We start from the raw sequence: 22,711 nt of genomic DNA, 5'->3' as shown, positions 1-22,711 counted from the left end.
GCAACAGTAATAACATGAAGCAGATATATAGGTAACTGCCAAAATAACTGAAACACTTGATTAAATAAGGGATACAAAGTATATTAAAAGCAGGTGCTTCCACACAGGTGTGGTTCCTGAGTTAACTAAGCAATGTATAAAAAAATAAACATATCATTAAAAAGATAATGTATAAAAATGCTTGGCAGGCCATTATTTTGGCTACCATGGCTATGCCCCCATAGGATGACAATGCCCTCATCCACAGGGCACAAGTGGTCACTGAATAGTTTGATGAGCATGAAGAAAATGTAAACCCAATTGAACTCTTATGGGAGACTATGGAGCGGCGCCTGAGACAGCGTTTTCCACCAGCGTTTTCCACCACCATCAACAAAAGAACCAAATCATGGAATTTCTCGTGGAAGAATGGTGTCGCATCCCTCCAATAAGAGTTCCAGAATCTATGCCAAGGTGCATTGAAGCTTTTCTGGCTCGTTGTGGCCCAACACCCTATTAAAGACACTTTATGTTTGTGTTTCCTTTATTTTGGCAGTTACCTGTATCTCTGAAAGGGAAGGGGGCTCTGAACTGAAGTAGAGTACATTGGCCCAGTAATCACCTAAACAAATGAACAGCTAGCTATTACCTGAGCTTCCATTAGCTTGGCCATCACGAACATTATCATTCAATCAACCTCTAATCAATGACGGACAACGAGACATGTCTCTACCTCTCTCTCTTTCTGATGAAATATAATTGCTGGGCTCAGTTCCTCAGATATAGAGCCAAACATGTTATTTTAATGCAGTGTCAACTCCAATGAAGCTAGTGTTCCCGGAACAGTTCCCTAAGCAGAGAGCAATTATGGCTTCCTACGTGCATAATCAGGCACCCACAGCAGATGGCTTTGAGAAGACGCCAACATCGCCCGGCTTCGCTTGGTGGAGGAACAGACCAGCCACGGCTGCACTGGGATGGGGATGAATCGCTCAGAGTGTTGCACGGCAGGCTGGACACAGACCACACACGCATGTCGGCAATAGTTGCATGGAAACACATGCAAATTCTCACAAGTTTGCAAAATTCAAACCATACATGATTACCTAAACACTTAATGTAAAATTCACAAACACCCACAGGAATGTAACAAGACAACACACTCCCTGGAGGGCATATTTACAGGGATGATGAACAAAAGTTTTGATATGCTGAAGGGGCAGAACAAAGCAATCACAGCCGAGCGTCCTCACTGGTTATGGCCCTCTAACAGCCGTGCTGAATCTCTGTGGGAGGTTAGAGGACAGGGCCCATCTGCTGGTTCTGACCCATCTGTTCCTCTCTGAGTGAACCCTTTGCCCACAGCGGGTCTCCTGCTCTCTGGACCAGCACCAGAGCTCCCCAGCAGCGACACAGGGCCAGGAGAAGAGAAGACCCCCATCAGATACTATGGACAGGCAATGGTGGGGAGGATGAGAGAAGGCACAAACTGCTCTGACCAGAACATAACCGGCTTTGGCTCAGACTATTAAGAGGAGGAGGAGGAGAGGATAGTGAGGAGGAATGCAAGGAAAATGACAAGACAGTACAACTAAAAATGAAGGAGAAGAGACGAGGTTGATGGTGCTCATTATTGTTGATTAAAACAATAATGATGGTAATGACGATGATAAACGGTGTAAGTTGTATTTGTGCCATTCTGTCCTTACCTTCTCCTGCCAGTGGAGGATGCCAATGATAACCAGGATGAAAACACACACGCCAATCAGAGCGATGGCAGTCAGTAGGACTATGTTACTGGGGGTCAGATACAACTTCGCACTCCAGCTAAAAGAGGGAACGGGTAGGAGAAAGAAAAAGCGTATCAACTACTACACGACATAAAACTCCCACAAAAAGGTATGTCTCGTCTTTCCCCAACCCTATCAGAAGGTAAGAGTCAATGTGCTATATTAAGGACATTTAGCATATTTTGCTTGATCAGAGATGTTATTTGACAACGTTTCTGTAATCACAAAATATGACATTGTGACATATTAGGTCAAAATGAATCGAGAAACGCTACATCACTGTCAGAGACGAACCATTTCAATGAAAAAGATCAAAAACAAAAAATGACAAGCGCATTTCCTGTCTTTCGATCCACATATTTTGTGACTATTGAAGAGAACGGAGAGTTCGTTTGAATGGTTTGACTAAAAACAAGAACAGACCCAGATTGTGGAGATACGATATTATACTACAATAAATGGCTGAAGAACAATACATCTGCTCAAATATGAATCAAAATAACTTCATTAAGACATTCTATCAGAACTAATAAACACATTACATATTAGTGGTGAAAACAAGACACAAAATGAGCCACCATATGTTGCGTTAACCTATGCCCATAGACATTATCAGACTGAAGACACCTTCTTTACACAGATATACACTGAGCAGTCACTGTAATGTATGAACACTACATGATATATGCGTCTACATAATGTGGGTGTGTTTTTATGAGTAATAAGTCAGTGTAGTAGGTATATAAAGTGCATTCGGAAAGTATTCAGACCCCATGACTTTTTCCACACTTTGTTACCTTACAGCCTTATTTTAAAATGGATGAAATATTTTTTTATCTACACAAAATACCCCATAATGACAAAGCAAAAACAGGTTTTTGCAAATGTTTGAGAAATAAAAAACTGAAATATAACATTTACCTAAGTATTCAGACCCTTTACACAGTACTTTGTTGAAGCACCTTTGGCAGCGATTACAGCCTCGAGTCTTCTTGGCTGTGACATTACAAGCTTGGCACGCCTGTATTTCGGAGGTTTCTCCAATTCTTCTCTGCAGATCTTCTCAAACTCTGTCAGGTTAGACGGGGAGCGTTGCTGCACATCTATTTTCAGGTCTCTCCAGAGATGTTTGACCGGGTTCAAGTCTGGGCTCTGGCTGGGCCACTCAAAGTTTTGGTACCCTTCCCCAGATCTGTGCCTCAACACAATCCTGTCTCGGAGCTCTACGGACAATTCTTTCGACCTCATGCCTTGGTTTTTGCTCTGACATCCACTGGCAACTGTCGAACATTATCTAGAAAGGTGAATGCCTTTCCAAATCATGTCCAATCAATTGAATTTAACACAGGTGGACTAGACATCTCAAGGATGATCAATGGAAACAGGATGCACCCGAGCTCAATTTCGAATCTCATAGGAAAGGGTCTGAATACTTATGTAAATAAGGCATTGCTGTTTTTTTGCAAACATTCCTAAAAATCTGTTTTCGCTTTGTCATTATGGGGTATTGTGCGTAGATTGAGGGATTTTTTTTTCTTAATCAATTTTAGAATAAGTCAAGGGGGTCTGAATAGTTTCCGAAGGCACTGAATATGCAAGTGCAGCATTTGTCAGAGTGTGTGTGTTCCATGTGTTGGTGAGAGAATATGTTAGCTGGCCATACGGAGAAGGGGGTTCTGCCATCTGCTGGCACTCCTGGGGGTAGGACTACATGTGAATGAAACAGAAACACATTGAAACATGGCCTGAGCATGTTTGTGGGTGTCCAAGTACAAATGTATGTGTGTGTGTGTGTGTGTGTGTGTGTGTGTGTGTGTACCTGCGGGGCTCGTTATGTGGGTATGGAATGACTATGAGCTGCGAGTTGGGGATGATGGCTGTCCACTCCTGCTTCCTCACGTCCTGCAAGGCAGAAACAGAGAACCAATGTTATTAGAGCTTCAGGGAGGCAGAATGAAGGGGCAGGCAATAATGGAACAACTCTAGTTCAAAGGTAACACAATGCAGGCAATATATCACACACTTCTCGGTGCACATACGATGTAGGGCCCGAGTAATTTCCTGTACAGTACTGCACTACAATTTGCTCTCTACTTCAGAGTTTAAGGAACTTTATTATTAGAAGTTCAAGCTCAAAAGCTTTTCAAAGACAGTTTCTGTATTAATTACAAAGGTAATTTCCCCTCTTCAAGTTGTTACTGGATGGCAATCACCAGCAAACATTAAATTCATCTTTCTCACAGAGTCCTCTAGAGAAGAGAGACTCATTTCCGACAACACATCTATCATTTGGCAACATTAAGGGATAAGGGAAACACACTTGCTCGCTCACACACGCAGATGCATGCAGACGCACACGCGGTGTGTGACGGCGTACTTTGCATCCTCGTTTACTCAGAGCCACCCTAATGAGAGCCCAGGGTTTTCAGCTACCTATACCCGAGCTATTTAAAGGCATGCATTTAAGACACAGACAGTCTAGTCAATTAAATAAATGTCTGCTGAAGTATCCCCCTGGTGTGTCAGCCTACTTCCTACAGTCCCATTAGCTGGAGTATTGTTACAATGATGAGGGTTGTGTGCGTCTGGAAGCCATGCATATGACTCCTTCCTGACACTGAGAAATGTCAATTAAAGTGAATGACACACCTACATAGCTTAGAGATACAAATTCTATGTAAGGCAAAGACTCAAAGCGAATCAGAGCTGCAGATTCAGGGATTTTGAGTTACTAATTGCTAGTGTTTGAGGTAAAATAGGTTAAGGAGAATAATGATGAACTGAATGAGTCACCTTATCGTGTCAGTGCATTGTGAACAGTGTGCTAGTTCATTAGAAGTTGCAGTGCTTAACCTACTAAGCTAACGCTGACATTTTACTCTTCAATGCAGTGTGGTGTATGCAGAACGGCAGTGAGAGACAGTGACAGGCTGCGCTTCTGGCGCTTTGGCTAAGAGAAGACGTCTGTGTTTAAGAGGAGGAAAGCGTTTCTGGGTTTTCAGAGAGTGTTTCAAAGGAGAGCGCTGGGTCTGAAGTTGGGAGTGAAGTGGGGTTTTTGGGGAGGCGATAGCAGAGCGGGAATCTTGAAAAACCTTGTGAGCGGAGGAAAGGATCCTCATGGGATTGAGACGAGTGTGCAGGAGGAGAGTAGAAGTAGAACACACTCCCTTTCCTCTCTCTCTCTGTCTCTCCCCCTCTTTCCTCTCTTTATCTCTCCCAAACCCTCACAGGCCCCCTGAATGTTTTCCCCTGTGAGGGAGGGTTGGAGATAGACCTGAGACAGACAGATAGGAACTATCCTCCCCAAACTCACAGAGACAGCCAGATAGTGTACACATTTAATGAACAGCTGTGTCTGAGTGTAAACATTTTAGGAACACCTTCCTAACACGTTCCTAATATTGTGTTGCGCGCACTCCCCCCATTCCACAGCGTTCCACAGTGTTCCACAGGGATGCTGGCCCATGTTGACTCCAATGCTCCCCACAGTTGTGTCAAGTTGGCTGGATGTCCTTTGGGTGGTGGACAATTCTTGATACACACAGGAAACGGTTGAGCATGAAAAACCCAGCAGCGTTGCAGTTCTTGACACAAACCTGGTGCACCTGTCACCTACTACCATACCCCGTTCAAAGGAACTTACATTTTTTGTCTTGCCCATTCGCCCTCTGAATGGCACACATACACAATCCATGTCTCAATTTTCTCAAGGCTTAAAAATCCTTCTTTAACCTGTCTCCTCCCCTTCATCTACACCGATTGAAGTGGATTTAACAAGTGACATCAATAAAGGATCATAGATTTCACCTGGATTCACCTGGTCAGTCTATGTCATGGAAAGAGCAGGTGTCCTTAATGTTTTTTATACTCAGTGTATGTAGCACTGAAGACACCATTTTCATATGCCCTCTGAATGTAAAAAGTGGTTAGCATAATACAAAGCATTATAAAGATTTTATTAACTGGTGTGTGGGGAAATGTGAACCTTAGTGGAAAATCTTTCTTGCATAACTCAAAGGGTGCGAGCGACAACAAAGCACGTTGCTTTACTTCAGATGCCTTACTCTGTACGAGCCTCGCTCCCAAGGTAGTGTGGTATGGGCAGAAATTTGCAATGCAAATTCGCTATGATGAAGACCTCTGTTCTATTCTTTGACAGGTGAGGAACGGGAGCCAGCGTCTCAAATTCAACTGAGCCGCGCAGGGGAATCTATCGAGGAACCAACAAACAGCATTTCAAACGGTGCGCGATACGAGAGACAGAAGGCTGTCGCTCCCCACGAACCCAAACCACATGCCAATGTTTGAGGTAGCACAAAAGTGGGTGAATGAAGAAGATAATGAATTATTTACTGCATAATAAATCATCTACTTATCATATTGCAACAGGAAGAAACGTTTACAACACTTACATCAACCTGCAGTAGAGTTATTGTCAGTATCAGTGGCTCTGGGTGTGTTCTCCACATGGTTACAGTGACTAGAAACAGTATCAGTTTTATGCCGTAGTAATTAGACCTACTGCATCCTGTCCTGTCTGTGTTTTGTCTGGCATGTCCCTCCTCTCCGCTCCCCTCCCCCTGTGCTGCAGCGCACCATACTGTACCTTGTCCCCGAGGGGCCGGGGGATACCCACGTACAGGTGGTCCAGGAAGTTGGCGCTGCGCCCCAGCCCCAGGACGGTATAAGGCAACTGCAGGGAGAGGTGGGCCGACTGGCTCAGCTGGCCGGCTGCATGGAGGGGAAAAACAAAAAGGAGCCATTAGAACCATTCAGACCCATAAACAAGCCTCATAAAAGACACAAATCAGACCATCCTATTCCTACCATCGCCCAGTCAAGAGGCATCTACCACCCCCTACACCACCGCGTCCTCGCCACTGGCTCACGCCCTGCCAAGCGCAGCCGACGTAAATCACCCGCTTTATGGTAATCAGAGAGAGCACCACGGCAACAAATCAGGATAAATGTGGATGGACTGCATGGCTGGTCTGGACCTACACTCAGATGGAAGCACATTTACAATGTGCAGCAAGGAAAAGCTTCAATGACTGATTATAGTAGGATATTCAGTCCACATAAAAGAAAACAGAGTGTGTTCTGCCTGGCTATTATCTACACATATACAGTACCAGTCAAAAGTTTGGACACACCTACTCATTCAAGGGTTTTTCTTTATTTGACTATTTTCTACATTGTAGAATAATAGTGAAGACATCAAAACTAAGAAATAACACAAAAAAAGTGTTAAACAAATCAAAATATATTCTTCAAAGTTTGCCTTTGCCTTGATGACGGCTTTTCACACTCTTGGCATTCTCTCAACCAGCTTCATGAGGTAGTCACCTGGAATGCATTTCAATTAACAGGTGTGCCTTGTTCAAAGTTAATTTGTGGAATTTATTTTATTCTTAATGCCTTTGAGCCAATTGTGTTGTGACAAGGTAGGGTTGGTATACAGAAGATATCCCTATTTGGTAAAAGAACAAGTCCATATTATGGCAAGAACAGCTCAAATAATCAAAGAGAAACTACAGTCCATCATTACTTTAAGATATGAAGGTCAGTATGGAAAATTTCGAGAACTTTGAAAGTTGCTTCAAGTGCAGTCGCAAAAACCATCAGGCGCTATTACGAAACTGGCTCTCATGAGGACGGTCACAGGAAAGGAAGACCTAAAGCTACCTCTTCTGCAGAGGATAAGTTCATTAGAGTTACCAGCCTCATAAATTGTGGCCCAAATAAATGCTTCACTGAGTTCAAGTAACAAACACATCTCAACATCAACTGTTCAGAGGAGACTGCGTGAATCAGGCCTACTAAAAGACACACCTACTAAAGGACACCAACAAGAAGAAGAGAATTGCTTGGGCCAAGAAACACGAGCAATGGACATTAGACCATTGAAAATCTGTCCTTGGGTCTCATGAGTCCAAATTTGAGATTTTTTGGTTCCAACCGCTGTGTCTTTGTGAGACACAGAGTAGGTGAACGGATGATCTCCGCATGTGCGGTTATCACTGTGAAGCATGGAGGAGAAGGTGTGATGCTGTGGGGCTGCTTTTCTGGTGACACTGATTTATTTATAATTGAAAGCACACTTAACCAGCATGGCTACCACAGCAATCTGCCATCCCATCTGGTTTGTGCTTAGTTGGACTATCATTTGTTTTTCAACAGGACAATGACCCAAAACACACCTCCAGGCTGTGTAAGGAGAGTGATGGAGTGCTGCATCAGATAACCTGGCCTCCACAATCACCCGACCTCAACGCAATTAAGATGGTTTGGGATGAGTTGGACCGCAGAGTGAAGGGAAAGCAACTCCTTCAAGACGGTTGGAAAAGCATTCCTCATGAAGCTGGTTGAGAGAATGCCAAGAGCGTGCAAAGCTGTCATCAAGGCAAAGGGTGGCTACTTTGAAGAATCTAAAATCCCAAATATATTTGGATTTGTTTAACACTTTTTTTGGTTACTACTTGAGTCCATATGTGTTATTTCATAGTTTTGATGTCTTCACTGTTATTCTACAATGTAGAAAATAGTAAAAAAAGGTGTATCCAAACTTGTGGTGTATCCAAACTTTTGACCGGTACTCTAAGTATAGAGCCTAAAAGCTTGGGGTTGAATGCCTGTCTACGAGTAAAGCGCAAGTGTAACTCCCTCTTGAGAGAATCTATATATTGCCTTCCGCGAATCTCCAATGTAACAGTTCGAAACGAGGACCAACTAGACCATCTCCTCTGAAATGAAAGCATGACCCTGCTTTGAGCCCTGTTCCTGCGACGACGGAGCAGGTTACACTGAGCAGCTTCAGAGCAGTTGCTGTAAAAGCCAACGTAATTGCTTCAATCATACAGAGACGCTCACCTTTTTAAAATAAGGGCTATCATTAAAAAAAAAAAAATGGGGGGGACAAAGGAAGCTGAGAAAGTCAGAATCTGTCATTACAGATATGGTACTGTATACATTTATGTTAATAAAGTGGCTTGTCCATTCTAGTGACACTGATTGGAAGTCCACTTCACAGTGCTAGTTACACCAGTAGGCTAACTGCCAATATGGACATCACGCTGAGATCTTGGTGTGTGTGTGTGTGACATCGATCACTCTCATCAGTTTTGTGATACAATAGCAGGGTATTGACTCTGACGCATACACCCAGCGTAAAAACACCTGCTCTTTCCATGACACAGACTGACCAGGTGAATCCAGGTGAAATCCCTGATCCCTCATTGACGTCACCTGTTAAATCCACGTCAACCAGTGTAGATCAGTGGTCAACCACCTTTTCTGGGTTAACAGCGTCATTAACCCGTCTCTCTCTTCGCGGAGTGACTTTTCTGTCGCTTTCTGTGGAACTGTACATGTAAGGGTCTTGGATGCCCCCAGGTCAGAACATAATGAAACTGCACCTCATTCCCCACCACACATGCATAACACAGAGTCATTAGTGAGTGTCCAGAGAGGACTACATTGATTGCACACATGACATATACACAGAGTGTTCAAAACATTAGGAACACCTTCCTAATATTGAGTTGCGCTTTCTGAGTCAAAATGCAAGCCTAGATCTACTGCTCAGATTATTTATTTTTTTACATTGCTTTAAAAAAACGTAAGCCTATGTAACATTAACCAATTTGTGCAGGTTTGTCCAGTAAGCTATAGGCCCTATACATTATGACTGCATATTGGCTATGCTTGAATTGCCCTGCCAATGCTGTTCTCCTCAGACCATTTTTAAATTCTATTAAAAAAAATACAAGTAGGTATATCATTTTTACTGGACTGATGGCCTGCGTCTGATGGTTAGTCTGAGGGGAGGGAGGGAGCGGTGAGGCTGCCTCTCACCCAACTCACCGTCCCTCCGCTCTCCCTCCCTCCCTCCGCTGAGAAAAGGGGACACAGTCTTCCTGCTGATGGCAAAACTCATGTCGCACTGCATTATTTCAGCCGTCAGGGCTGCTGAATCAAATGCACCTACTGCAAAAAGTGAAGTTTAAAAAAGGAACACAAGGCTTTATTGTTGGGTTTTTAACAGAAATGTTTGGTGATTGACTAGGAGAATGCCTTGGAGATCGACCAGTTGGTGACCAGTGGTGTAGATGAAGGGAAGGATGAGACAGGTTAGAGAAGGATTTTAAAGCCTTGAGACACGGATTGTGTATGTGTACCACGCAGAGGGTGAACGGGCATGAACAAAGATTTAAGTGCCTTTGAACGGGGTATGGTAGTAGGCGCACCGGTTTGAGTGTGTCAAGAACTTTCAGTTTCCCGTGTGTATCAAGAATGATCCACCACCCAAAAGACATCCAGCCAACTTGACACAACTGTGTGAAGCATTGCAGTCAACATGGGCCAGCATCCCTGTGGAACGCTTTTGAAACCTTGTAAGGTCCATGCCCCGACGAACTGAGGCTGTTCTGAGGGCAAAAGGGGGTGCAACTCAATATTAGGAAAGTGTTCCTAATGTTTTGAACACTCTGTGTATATGTCATGTCTGCAATCAATTTAGTCCTCTCTGGACACTCACTAATGACTCTGTGTTACGCATGTGTGGTGGGGAATGAGGTGCAGTTTCATTATGTTCTGACCTGGGGGCATCCAAGACCCTTACATGTACAGTTCAACAGAAAACGACAGAAAAGTCACTCCGCGGGGAGAGACGGGTTAATAACGCTGTTAAAAAGAAAAACAATTTGCTCTGTGAAAGCAGTTTAGAGGTGTTACCACACTGGAGAAAGGACAAAGGAAAACTAATGACTTGATCCGTGTACATTAAGATGGATTTTGAAGTCTGGGCAACTGTCCTGCCTCTACTTTCTGGCAGTACATTTAACATTTACATTTAAGTCATTTAGCAGACGCTCTTATCCAGAGCGACTTACAAATTGGTGCATTCACCTTATGATATCCAGTGGAACAACCACTTTACAATAGTGCATCTAACTCTTTTAAGGGGGGGGGGGGGGGTTTAGAAGGATTACTTTATCCTATCCTAGGTATTCCTTAAAGAGGTGGGGTTTCAGGTGTCTCCGGAAGGTGGTGATTGACTCCGCTGACCTGGCGTCGTGAGGGAGTTTGTTCCACCATTGGGGTGCCAGAGCAGCGAACAGTTTTGACTGGGCTGAGCGGGAACTGTACTTCCTCAGAGGTAGGGAGGCGAGCAGGCCAGAGGTGGATGAACGCAGTGCCCTTGTTTGGGTGTAGGGCCTGATCAGAGCCTGAAGGTACGGAGGTGCCGTTCCCCTCACAGCTCCGTAGGCAAGCACCATGGTCTTGTAGCGGATGCGAGCTTCAACTGGAAGCCAGTGGAGAGAGCGGAGGAGCGGGGTGACGTGAGAGAACTTGGTAAAGTTGAACACCAGACGGGCTGCGGCGTTCTGGATGAGTTGTAGGGGTTTAATGGCACAGGCAGGGAGCCCAGCCAACAGCGAGTTGCAGTAATCCAGACGGGAGATGACAAGTGCCTGGATTAGGACCTGCGCCGCTTCCTGCGTGAGGCAGGGTCGTACTCTGCGAATGTTGTAGAGCATGAACCTACAGGAACGGGTCACCGCCTTGATGTTAGTTGAGAACGACAGGGTGTTGTCCAGGATCACGCCAAGGTTCTTAGCACTCTGGGAGGAGGACACAATGGAGTTGTCAACCGTGATGGCGAGATCATGGAACGGGCAGTCCTTCCCCGGGAGGAAGAGCAGCTCCGTCTTGCCGAGGTTCAGCTTGAGGTGGTGATCCGTCATCCACACTGATATGTCTGCCAGACATGCAGAGATGCGATTCACCACCTGGTTATCAGAGGGGGGAAAGGAGAAGATTAATTGTTTAGTATGCTGACATAATACATAGTCAGCAGAAAGCGCGTGAGCTCTCACTTGTCCCCATGTGAACTGTTGTATCTGCTTCGTCTCAAACACACGCACTGCATCAGCAATAGCCAATGAGAGCTCGCCAGAGAAGAAGCCAGTGAGATGATGACGTTGTATCACGTCACCCAGAATGTGTCCTCTCCTGCAGGAGCCATGACTACTACTTTTATGTGCTTCTACTCGCCTTTAACCAAAGCCAACGTGTCAAACAACGTGGCACACACGGGGTCACACACCACACGATTCTTCACTTGATGTGATTAGATTGTTAACTTGGCAAGAACGAGCTGTGGCTCAAAGCAGCCGCATAAATGTTTTCACTCAGAGATCCACGCTTGCCATGCAGAGTTGAAATATCTAGCCAATACATTTTGACATAGTATTGTTGCTCAGTAGAGCTGAGGAATGCGTTGCAGTTTTGGCATTGTCCACTAATGAGAAGACTTACACTGGAAGACTGCACATAGACTGACAGAGTCATCTGATTAAGGTGTATATTGCCTCACCAGAATTAGTCTTTTGATTAAGCGATTCTAAACGTGGCCTACGCATAAAGAGATTAAAAACAAGACATTTAAAAAGTAAGCAGTTCAGTTAAATGTTGTTCCAACTCAGGGTTTTCCAAACTCGGTCCTGGCAGCCGGAAGCACGTTTCGGTTTTAGCCCTAGCATCACAAAGCTGATTCAAATAACCAACATCATTATCATCAAGCTTTGATTATTTGAATCAGCTGTGTAGTGCTAGGGGCAAAGCCCAAAATGTGCACCCTGGGGGGGGGGGGGGCAGGACTGAGTTTGGGAGACCCTGTTCTCACTGGGCTACCATGACCCGAACCCAAGGGTCTTTCTCTATACTGTCAGGCATAGGACCAAAGGTTCAGACACACACACGCACACAATAGTCAGCAGAAAGCGCGTGAGCTCTCACTTGTCCCCATGTGAACTGTTGTATCTGCTTCGTCTCAAACACACGCACTGCAGCTTCTCCATCTAACTGAATTCCAGAGCAAGCTCAGGAAGGTCATCTCTGTTGAGTCAAGGTAATCATTTTGAAACTAAGAAACACACACGCACGTCTCTCGCTCTCGTTTCTCCATTCAAGCTCGGACAAATGCCGGACGAACACTACACGACTTTCAAAATCCTCACGTTAAACAACCGTCTTTCCTGTCGTTCTTTTGTTGTCTTGCCAACGTAGTGGTGAGCATACTAAACAACGTGGCACACACGGGGTCACACACCACACGATTCTTCACTTGATGTGATTAGATTGTTAACTTGGCAAGAACGAGCTGTGGCTCAAAGCAGCCGCATAAATGTTTTCACTCAGAGATCCACGCTTGCCATGCAGAGTTGAAATATCTAGCCAATACATTTTGAATTGAGTAACATTGCTTGTGAACTTCAGAGCTGTAACGATTTGACACGTTGGCTTTGGTTAAAGGCGAGTAGAAGCACATAAAAGTAGTAGTCATGGCTCCTGCAGGAGAGGACACATTCTGGGTGACGTGATACAACGTCATCATCTCACTGGCTTCTTCTCTGGCGAGCTCTCATTGGCTATTGCTGATGATCACTGATCTCAAAAACGTACCCTAACCCTAAAAATCGGGGCCAAAATTGTCTCGTGCACGCCCAGCTTAAGTAACCACAATCTCTTAGGAAGTATGTGTTAGGTCTGGAGGAGAGGATGGTAGACGACAGACATTTTGGGGTTAACCAGCTACCCTAGTGACAGGCTGTTGTTAACTAAAGGATGTGTCATGTTGCGAATGGAGACAGTAGGGGGGAAATGTCACAGTGCTGCTGGGGACGCTGGCTGGAGGATGTGTCACTCAGAGAGAAAGCTGGCTTAGGGACTGCCACTCTGCAGGTGGGGAGCTAGGCTGGAGAGAGGCCATGCACTGAAATGGGGGGAGGGGGGTGCTGGTTGTGCTGGCTGGATGAAGGCTTGTGGTTGGGGTTCTGGCTTGCTGCTGCGGGCTACAGCCTGGAGTGTGTGGGAGTCCTATCTCCCTGCAGCGCGGCCGTGGAGCACACAGACAGACAGACCTTGGCGGAGCGCTCCAGCCTGCAGCACATGACTGACAGCCTCCAACCCGCTCCCCCCTCAGACCGTAAAACGGATTCAGAGCGGCCAGCCAGCCAAACAGCTCCCAAAGAGCAGGCTTACTCAAGGAACCTTACGCTTCCACAGCTTATCACATTCACTTCTCAGGCTCTCTCCAATCTGGGTGTGAGGAGTCTCAAGCATGTTGAAAAGTACCACACCCACCCAACCACCCAAACACTCTAGAGCCTACAAGTGTTGTCTGTGTGGGAAACAGAGCAGAACACATCCTCACACCCAACGAGTCAGGACTTCTCAGCTCCAAAAGTTCATTCAGAACATGGGCGAGTACAATATGCGCACACACACACAACACACACCACACACACAGATTGTGAGCCAAATAGACCCCCCCCCCAGCATCAAAACCCTGACTCAGAACATACAGCTTGCAGTGCTTGGTCTCCTGTGTCACAGAGAGAGAGAGAGAGATGGAGAGTGGATATCTAGTGGAGAGGAAGAGATGAGGAACTTTGCCAGCTTCACAACATAAGGGAAGGAAAAGCTACTCTCCAATCTCCTCCACAGCCACTCACTTCCAATGCTGCTCTGGTGAGTCAGGAATCTCACCAGTTCAAACACTCCGACGAGGGGATATCTACCTACCCCTCAAAAATGACATACACACGAACAATGGCAACTTGCAATGTTCCTCACCGAGTCTCCGAGACAGAAGAGAGGCACTGAAGCCCAATGGTAGAGGACAGAAGAGACAGGTGTGTGAGGCTGAGAGTTGAAGCACACTGTTGCCCACCCCACCACCAGAAACAGAGAGGGGGGGGGGCTGATGCAGGGCTGGGCTACAGTGGTGGAGGTATGGCTCTGAGGCACACCTTTTAACGTACAGTGCATTATTTAGAGCAGGACTCTCGCTCAGTGAGTAGAGGGATAAAGAGATGCCTTAGCTCCTGAATCATGTCACAGAGTGTGACTCCAGCCCAGTCGTATTCAAGCCACTTTAGTCCCTCCACTCCCTCAGAGACACCAGCGGTAGAAGAGACTAGCTCTCTACGCGGGCCTCGACGGCCAACCGTCCTACACGCACACGCAAAAACACATGCCCATATCACACAAAAACCCGCTGCAGGCTTTTGACCTTCACTGGTCACAGAGGAATGATACAACACAAATAGAACACATGGAGAGTGGTAAACAATGGGACGGCAACATCATTATATTGCAACAGACACCATCAGGCAAACTCTAATAGAGATCAGCATTAGTATTGTAGCAAAAGTGACTAGAGGTCGACCGATTAATCAGAATGGCTGATTAATTAGGGCTGATTTCAAGTTTTCATAACAATCGGTAATCGGCATTTTTGGACACCGATTCTGGCCGATTACATTGCACTCCACGAGGAGACTGCGTGGCAGGCTGACTACCTGTTATGCGAGTGCAGCAAGGAGCCAAGGTAAGTTGCTAGTTAGCATTAAACTTATCTTATAAAAAAACAATCAATCTTAACATAATCACTAGTTAACTACACATGGTTGATGATATTACTAGTTTAATCTAGCTTGTCCTGCGTTGCATATAATCGATGCGGTGCCTGTTAATTTATCATCGAATCACAGCCTACTTCGCCAAACGGGTGATGATTTAACAAGCTCATTCGCAAAAAAAATTGCACCAATGTATACCTAACCATAAACATCAATGCCTTTATTAAAATCAATACACAAGTATATATTTTTAAACCTGCATATTTAGTTAATATTGCCTGCTAACATTAATTTATTTTAACTAGGGAAATTGTGTCACTTCTCTTGCGTTCTGTGCAAGCAGAGTCAGGGTATATGCAGCAGTTTGGGCTGCCTGGCTCGTTGCGAACTGTGTGAAGACCATTTCTTCCTAACAAAGACCGTAATTATGACACAACATTGAAGGTTGTGCAATGTAACAGCAATATTTAGACTTAGGGATGGATCGCAAAATACGGAACGGTTCCGTATTTCACTGAAAGAATAAACGTTTTGTTTTTGAAATTATAGTTTCTAGATTTGACCATATTAATGACCCAAGGCCCATATCTCTGTGTGTTATTATATTATAATTCATTCTATGATTTTATAGAGCAGTCTGACTGAGCGGTGGTAGGCAGCAGCAGGCTTATAAGCATTCATTCAAACAGCACTTTCCTGCATTTGCCAGCAGCTCTTCGCTGTGCTTCAAGCATTGCGCTGTTTATGACTTCAGCCTATCAACTCCCGATATTAGGCTGGCAATAATATAGTGCCTATAAGAGCATCCAATAGTCAAAGGTATATGAAATACAAATGGTATAGAGAGAAATAGTCCTATAATTCCTATAATAACTACAACCTAAAACTTCTTACCTGGGAATATTGAAGACTCATGTTAAAAGGAACCACCAGCTTTCATATGTTCTCATGTTCTGAGCAAGGAACTTAAACGTTAGCTTTTTTACATGGCAAATATTGCACTTTTACTTTCTTCTCCAACACTTTGTTTTGGCATTATTTAAACCAAATTGAACATGTTTCATTATTTATTTGAGACTAAATTGATTTTATTGATGTATTATATTAAGTTAAAATAAAAGTGTTGATTCAGTATTGTTGTCATTATTACAAATATATATATATAAATCGTCCAATTAATCGGTATCGGCTTTTTTCAGTCCTCCAATAATCGGTATCAGAGTTGAAAAATCATAATCGGTCGACCTCTAAAAGTGACCCATAATTACGCAAAAAATTATCTTATGAAACATCATCTCAAACGGTGACCATCGTAACCAGTAGAAATCTTTTAACACCAGCGTATAAAGAACTCACACTCGCTACATCAGATCTTGATTAGGTTTCACACAGTGAGACACACAAAGCCTCACCCTCTCACACGTCTTCCCAAGGCCCCAGATCATTTTCGGCAACCTGTTTGTGGAGAGATTCTCAACATCCGTCGCTATAGAAACCACTCTCTCCCCTGATTGGGCACTTCCACAGAAATGGGAGGGACGGAAAGGACACACAGTGGCGGTTTGCGGACGTGGCGGTGGCAGGGCCTGGGGGATAAAGGCTGTTAGAGAAATGAAGTGGTACACACTGAGCCACGGCTAAGCCTGGGAGAGGAGAGGGGGCCCTCAGCGCCCCCACAACGCAGACGGCAGATTCGGGACGTTGATTTGTGGGGAGAAGCGTGTGTCTGTAGTGGAGAAGATAAGTGGAGGCTCCTGTCCACTCCTCTCTCTTTTCACCGGCGCTCTCGCAGAAGGAAAAGACTGAATTAAAGCCCACGGCATCATTGGTGACACAGTGTACGTTGAGATCACTAGCACGTCGTGTCTGATCAGCAGAAACACAATGACAGGATGGTGGATGAAGCAACACTGAGATCTGGGTTTGACAGAGCAAGACTGGTGTTGAGAGAAGAGGTAGCCAGAATAGATGGTGACTTCAACACGCTGGTTGTTCTCTCTTTCTCCCCTCTCTCCTCCTCTCTTGTTCCCCATCTCTTGTCCTCTCTCCTCTTTTGCTCGCTCTCTCTCCATTGTTCCCTCTATCGCTCTACCTGTTGTTCCCTCACTCTCTTATCTCTCTCTCGTAATTGGACATTAGGCTGCAGTTGAGACGTGTGCTCTACTACAGGTTACTGTGGCGACAGAGCAGCCACTGAGAGGCATTCAGATATAATACATTAGGGGAGCATGGCAGATATTAGGACTGAGACCATTACCACTGATGGAACACAACACACACACTACAATATTAACACTCTACAGGGAGAAGAAGAGACGTAGAGACAATATTAACACACTACAGGGAGAAGAGGAGACGTAGAGACAATATTAACACACTACAGGGAGAAGAGGAGATGTAAAGACAATATTAACACACTACAGGAGGAGAAGAGGAGACGTAGAGACAATATTAACACACTACAGGGAGAAGAGGAGACGTAGAGACAATATTAACACACTACAGGGAGAAGAGGAGATGTAAAGACAATATTAACACACTACAGGAGGAGAAGAGGAGACGTAGAGACAATATTAACACACTACAGGGAGAAGAGGAGATGTAGAGACAATATTAACACACTACAGGGAGAAGAGGAGACGTAGAGACAATATTAACACACTACAGGGAGAAGAGGAGATGTAAAGACAATATTAACACACTACAGGGAGAAGAGGAGACGTAGAGACAATATTAACACACTACAGGGAGAAGAGGAGACGTAGAGACAATATTAACACACTACAGGGAGAAGACGAGATGTAGAGACAATATTAACACACTACAGGGAGAAGAGGAGACGTAGAGACAATATTAACACACTACAGGGAGAAGAGGAGACGTAGAGACAATATTAACACACTACAGGAGGAGAAGAGGAGACGTAGAGACAATATTAACACACTACAGGGAGAAGAGGAGATGTAAAGACAATATTAACACACTACAGGGAGAAGAGGAGACGTAGAGACAATATTAACACACTACAGGGAGAAGAGGAGACGTAGAGACAATATTAACACACTACAGGGAGAAGAGGAGACGTAGAGACAATATTAACACACTACAGGGAGAAGAGGAGACGTAGAGACAATATTAACACACTACAGGGAGAAGAGGAGACGTAGAGACAATATTAACACACTACAGGAGGAGAAGAGGAGACGTAGAGACAATATTAACACACTACAGGGAGAAGAGATGTAGAGACAATATTAACACACTACAGGGAGAAGACGAGATGTAGAGACAATATTAACACACTACAGGGAGAAGAGGAGACGTAGAGACAATATTAACACACTACAGGGAGAAGAGGAGATGTAAAGACAATATTAACACACTACAGGAGGAGAAGAGGAGACGTAGAGACAATATTAACACACTACAGGGAGAAGAGATGTAGAGACAATATTAACACACTACAGGGAGAAGAGGAGACGTAGAGACAATATTAACACACTACAGGGAGAAGAGATGTAGAGACAATATTAACACACTACAGGGAGAAGAGGAGACGTAGAGACAATATTAACACACTACAGGGAGAAGAGATGTAGAGACAATTTTAACACACTACAGGGAGAAGAGGAGACGTAGAGACAATATTAACACACTACAGGAGGAGAAGAATGACAGAAGGAGAGGGAGAGAAAGATATATTATGTGTGAGAGAACGAGAGAGTGAGTGAAAGGAAAGAGGGAGCGTGCTGTGTGGTTTGTAGAGAGAGAGATAAACAGGAGGAGTTGAACAGGCGGAGGGGTAATCCTGCATTGAATTTGAGACCAATTTACTGGCCTGAGTGCAGAAACCCACAGGAGAGAATCATGGGGCAGAACAAAGCTCTGATCAATAATAATCCTCCCTCTCTCTCCAGTTGGTTAGCTCTGCTAACTTCCACACCTTCCACTGACTTCAACCTGACAAGACACAAGTCCAGCCCAACAAGTGCTGTGTGTGTGTGTGTGTGAGAGAGTGTGTGTACTGTGTGCATGTCTGTGTGCAGTGTGTTTGGTTACCTGGGCATCTGTATGAAGAGTGACTTGTTCGCCTGACTTGATCACTCATGAGTGTGGTACAGAGAGCATCAAATCCGTGTGTCTCACATTGACGACAGCATAGTACAGCGATCGTGTGTGTGGGGGTGTTATTCTCCGTTGTCCTAAATCCAACATCCTCATTTGCCTAATTAAAACAGAGCCTGCCGAAGTTCCCTACCAGCGTAGAGCTGTTTGTTCCTCATCCCTCCTTCTCCTTCTCCTCTCCTCCCTCCGCTCCTCCCTTCCAACGAGCCAGTCAAAAGCAAAAGAGAGGGATGGAATACAGAGATAGGTGAATAGAGAGAGAGAGTGCATCGACACTCCTGTTTTGTACCAGTGGTACTATTCACTTACTATCCGTCATTTTTCAAATGACTGCGATTCCTCTGCTTCGTTTCATCCAGTATTCTCTGTGCCCAGAGGGACTAGTCCTCCCTCAGGCAGTGAACACAACACACACAGCCCCTGTCTTACCATCACCAGTCCAGGGTAATCAATCTCATCTGCTTATTAAGCCTGACACCACTTGCTTTACCTCACACCTACAACATGTAGATTTACCTTTAAAACCCCTAGCTTTACCTCACACCTACAACATGTCGATTTACCTTTAAAACCCCTAGCTTTACCTCACCCCTACAACATGTAGATTTACCTTTAAAACCCCTAGCATTACCTCACACCTACAACATGTAGATGTACCTTTAAAAACCCTAGCTTTACCTCACACCTACAACATGTAGATGTACCTTTAAAACCCCTAGCATTACCTCACACCTACAACATGTAGATTTACCTTAAAAACCCCTAGCATTACCTCACACCTACAACATGTAGATTTACCTTTAAAACCCCTAGCATTACCTCACACCTACAACATGTAGATGTACCTTGAAAACCCACAGTATATGGCCTATTGATTTACTAAATGTGCAGAATAAATTGCACAGAAACCAACGGTGTGGAAATCTTCCTTTAAGGTCAATATTTATCTCAAATATAGTTGAATTCTAATTCCATTCCTTTCAATAGGGAATAAGGACAGCGGGGAAAGGTAAGCTATTGCATACCAAGGTCTTATATAAATAGCCAGAGGGTTGAGGAGACTAAGGTGAGAGGTTCAGATGGAGCACTGGTTCTCTGAGGACCAGGCAGCACACATGCATTACTGCACTGCACAGACAGTACATTAACTACCCTCCCACACGCAGTCAATCAAGTATGCACATATACACAAACAAACACGTATGGTCACGCTTGCTCGCACACACGCGCACACAAAAACAAACAAACACACATGAACTCTCCCACCCACACCAGGCAGGCAGAGCCAGCATTAATATTCTGTTGGTTGATTCACTAGCTCCAGCTGGAGATGGAGACCGCCTGGGACCTGGGGATCGATACACAGCCAGGCAGGCAGAGCAGCCAGGCAGAGCAGCCAGGCAAAGCAGCCAGGCAGAGCAGCCAGGCAGAGCAGCCAGGCAGAGCAGCCAGGCAGAGCAGCCAGGCAGAGCAGCCAGGCAGAGCAGCCAGGGATCATCTGACAGGACCAGCTCCGTATGTCCCTCAGCCTCAGCATCACAGATACCAGGCCTCCGCAGAACTGCCCCACAGAGACACCGGAGTGCACTGAGGCTAACCGCCATGGCTAATACGCTCTTCCTGTCTGGCACACTGCACACACCCCTGGTTGTTCCCCCGCATGCTGAGAGCACATGTGCTGATACATTCAATTCACCACGTCTCTTGCGCCCTCACTCATACATACCTCACACCAGCAAAATACATGCTAAAACATATAAATACTGTACACACACTGCTGATATGCCGGCCCGCTGATATGCCTGCCTGCGGGACCATATCATTACCACTGAACTCTCCTGTAGGGAATCGCCTTGGTATTATCAGTCACTAACACATGGGCCTGTGCCATTCCTCAACACTATGAAGGGAGCTGCCTGTACAGCACTGTAACCAAGGTTCAATACCATAAGGAGATGGCAGCGGCGGGTCTTGAGTTACGCACGCAGGTTCACCAATGAGTGCTTGAAGCCCTGTGACACAGAAGCCACAGGGGTAAGAGCACTATCTGTGGACCACAGCGTAAGAGTGCTAAGTGCAGTGTGTCCTACCTCCTGAACCTTCACTTTATTTTCCCCGTCCCCTCTAGGCACTCTTTTTCATTGACCCAGATCTTCATTCCATTACTCTAACCCATAACCCACTTGCCACTATTTGCCGCCGTTTGCTGCTATTTTTCAGCCATTTTATCCTCAACCTCTATAGTATGTCTTTTCTATTTGCCTTTCCTTCCACATCCATCCATGTATTTGACTTCCATCCCTCGATCACCTCGGTTCCCTCTCTTTTGGTGCTGAAGGGTAAATGAAGAGCGCGGGGCCCCAGTAGAGAGAGCAGACAGCGCACCATCGCTCATTTCTGTCAGTCTACCTTGCCTTTTCCCCATGCCCCTAGCCACAGAATAAATACACTTTAAAAATCACCCTGCACACTGCACTTTATTACTGTTAAATGAGGAGTCCTGGGAATAACCCAGCCAGGGCTGGCCCAGCCACTCTCCATACAGTCCAGTATATCTAACCTATACCCTGAGCATCTCCCTCAGTCAGTGTACACACAGCTCTGGCCTTTCACTCCCCTTCTCATTGGCTCAGCCTCCAGGCAGGAAGTGGTTGGGGCTTTTTCCTCAGTTCAGCCTGTTCGATGACCTTCTCGGGGAGAGGTGTCTGGTGCAGACACAGCTGCTCTTAAGCCCACAGAGCAGAGCTCCAGCACAGGGGTCAGAGGACAACCCTAAACCGCTGCATGTTGGCACACCCATGGGTGTTGAATCCCAAATCGGGTCTTTAAATGAATCCAAGTCGTCTTTAAATAGCCTTGACCACAACACGGAGGCTCAACATCCACACAGATAACAAACATGAATGGGAGAAAGGAAATTCTCCTTTTTTCTCCTGAAGATTCCTCTCCGCAAAGAGAACTATCTGAACTTCTATTCTTCTTCATTCCCTCCAGTCAGACATGTATTATTCTAGGTTTACCTCGCCTTGTCCCTCTCCTCTGTCAAGGTTCGAGTGTTTCCAAGGTTTCCAAACCTTGAGAGAGGGTTACCTTTAACACAAGAAATAGAGATTTAAATCTCAAGGTCTGTTGTCTGAGCCCTGCAAAATTGAATAGAGGTTGGGGATTATTGAACAATAAACACACTGTTTGGAAAGACAGAGGGCTGTCTGACTCGCTGGTTCTTTGGATTGTACTCCTTGTGGACTGATTGATCTATTCTCTTTCCCCTATAACGGTGTCCTGTCACAGAGGGAGGGGAGTGAGGGAAGAGTGTTCTTCTCAAAATGACTATTGTATTGTTGCGTTTTCCATTAGTGGATGATTCCAACAGAACAGAATGTAGCTAGA

At 45.1% G+C, this 22,711-nt stretch overlaps 1 protein-coding gene across 1 annotated transcript in view; it reads right to left on the bottom strand.

Annotated features, from left to right (window-relative positions):
* Positions 1 to 22,711, bottom strand: part of LOC139576211 (T-cell immunomodulatory protein-like) — a 123,021-nt gene that overhangs the window by 3,105 nt on the left and 97,205 nt on the right. Inside the window, exons 15-17 of the mRNA XM_071401993.1 lie at positions 6,376 to 6,500; positions 3,589 to 3,671; positions 1,689 to 1,806 (exon numbers count right to left, since the gene is read on the bottom strand). Of these exons, the coding sequence (XP_071258094.1) occupies positions 1,689 to 1,806; positions 3,589 to 3,671; positions 6,376 to 6,500 (326 nt within the window). The remainder of the gene's footprint in view (positions 1 to 1,688; positions 1,807 to 3,588; positions 3,672 to 6,375; positions 6,501 to 22,711) is intronic.

Source organism: Salvelinus alpinus, chromosome 5 (genome assembly GCF_045679555.1).
Source record: "Salvelinus alpinus chromosome 5, SLU_Salpinus.1, whole genome shotgun sequence".
Lineage (NCBI taxonomy): Eukaryota > Metazoa > Chordata > Actinopteri > Salmoniformes > Salmonidae > Salvelinus > Salvelinus alpinus.
The sequence above is the reverse complement of the archived record's forward strand: the minus strand, read 5'-3'. Positions and strand labels throughout refer to the sequence as shown.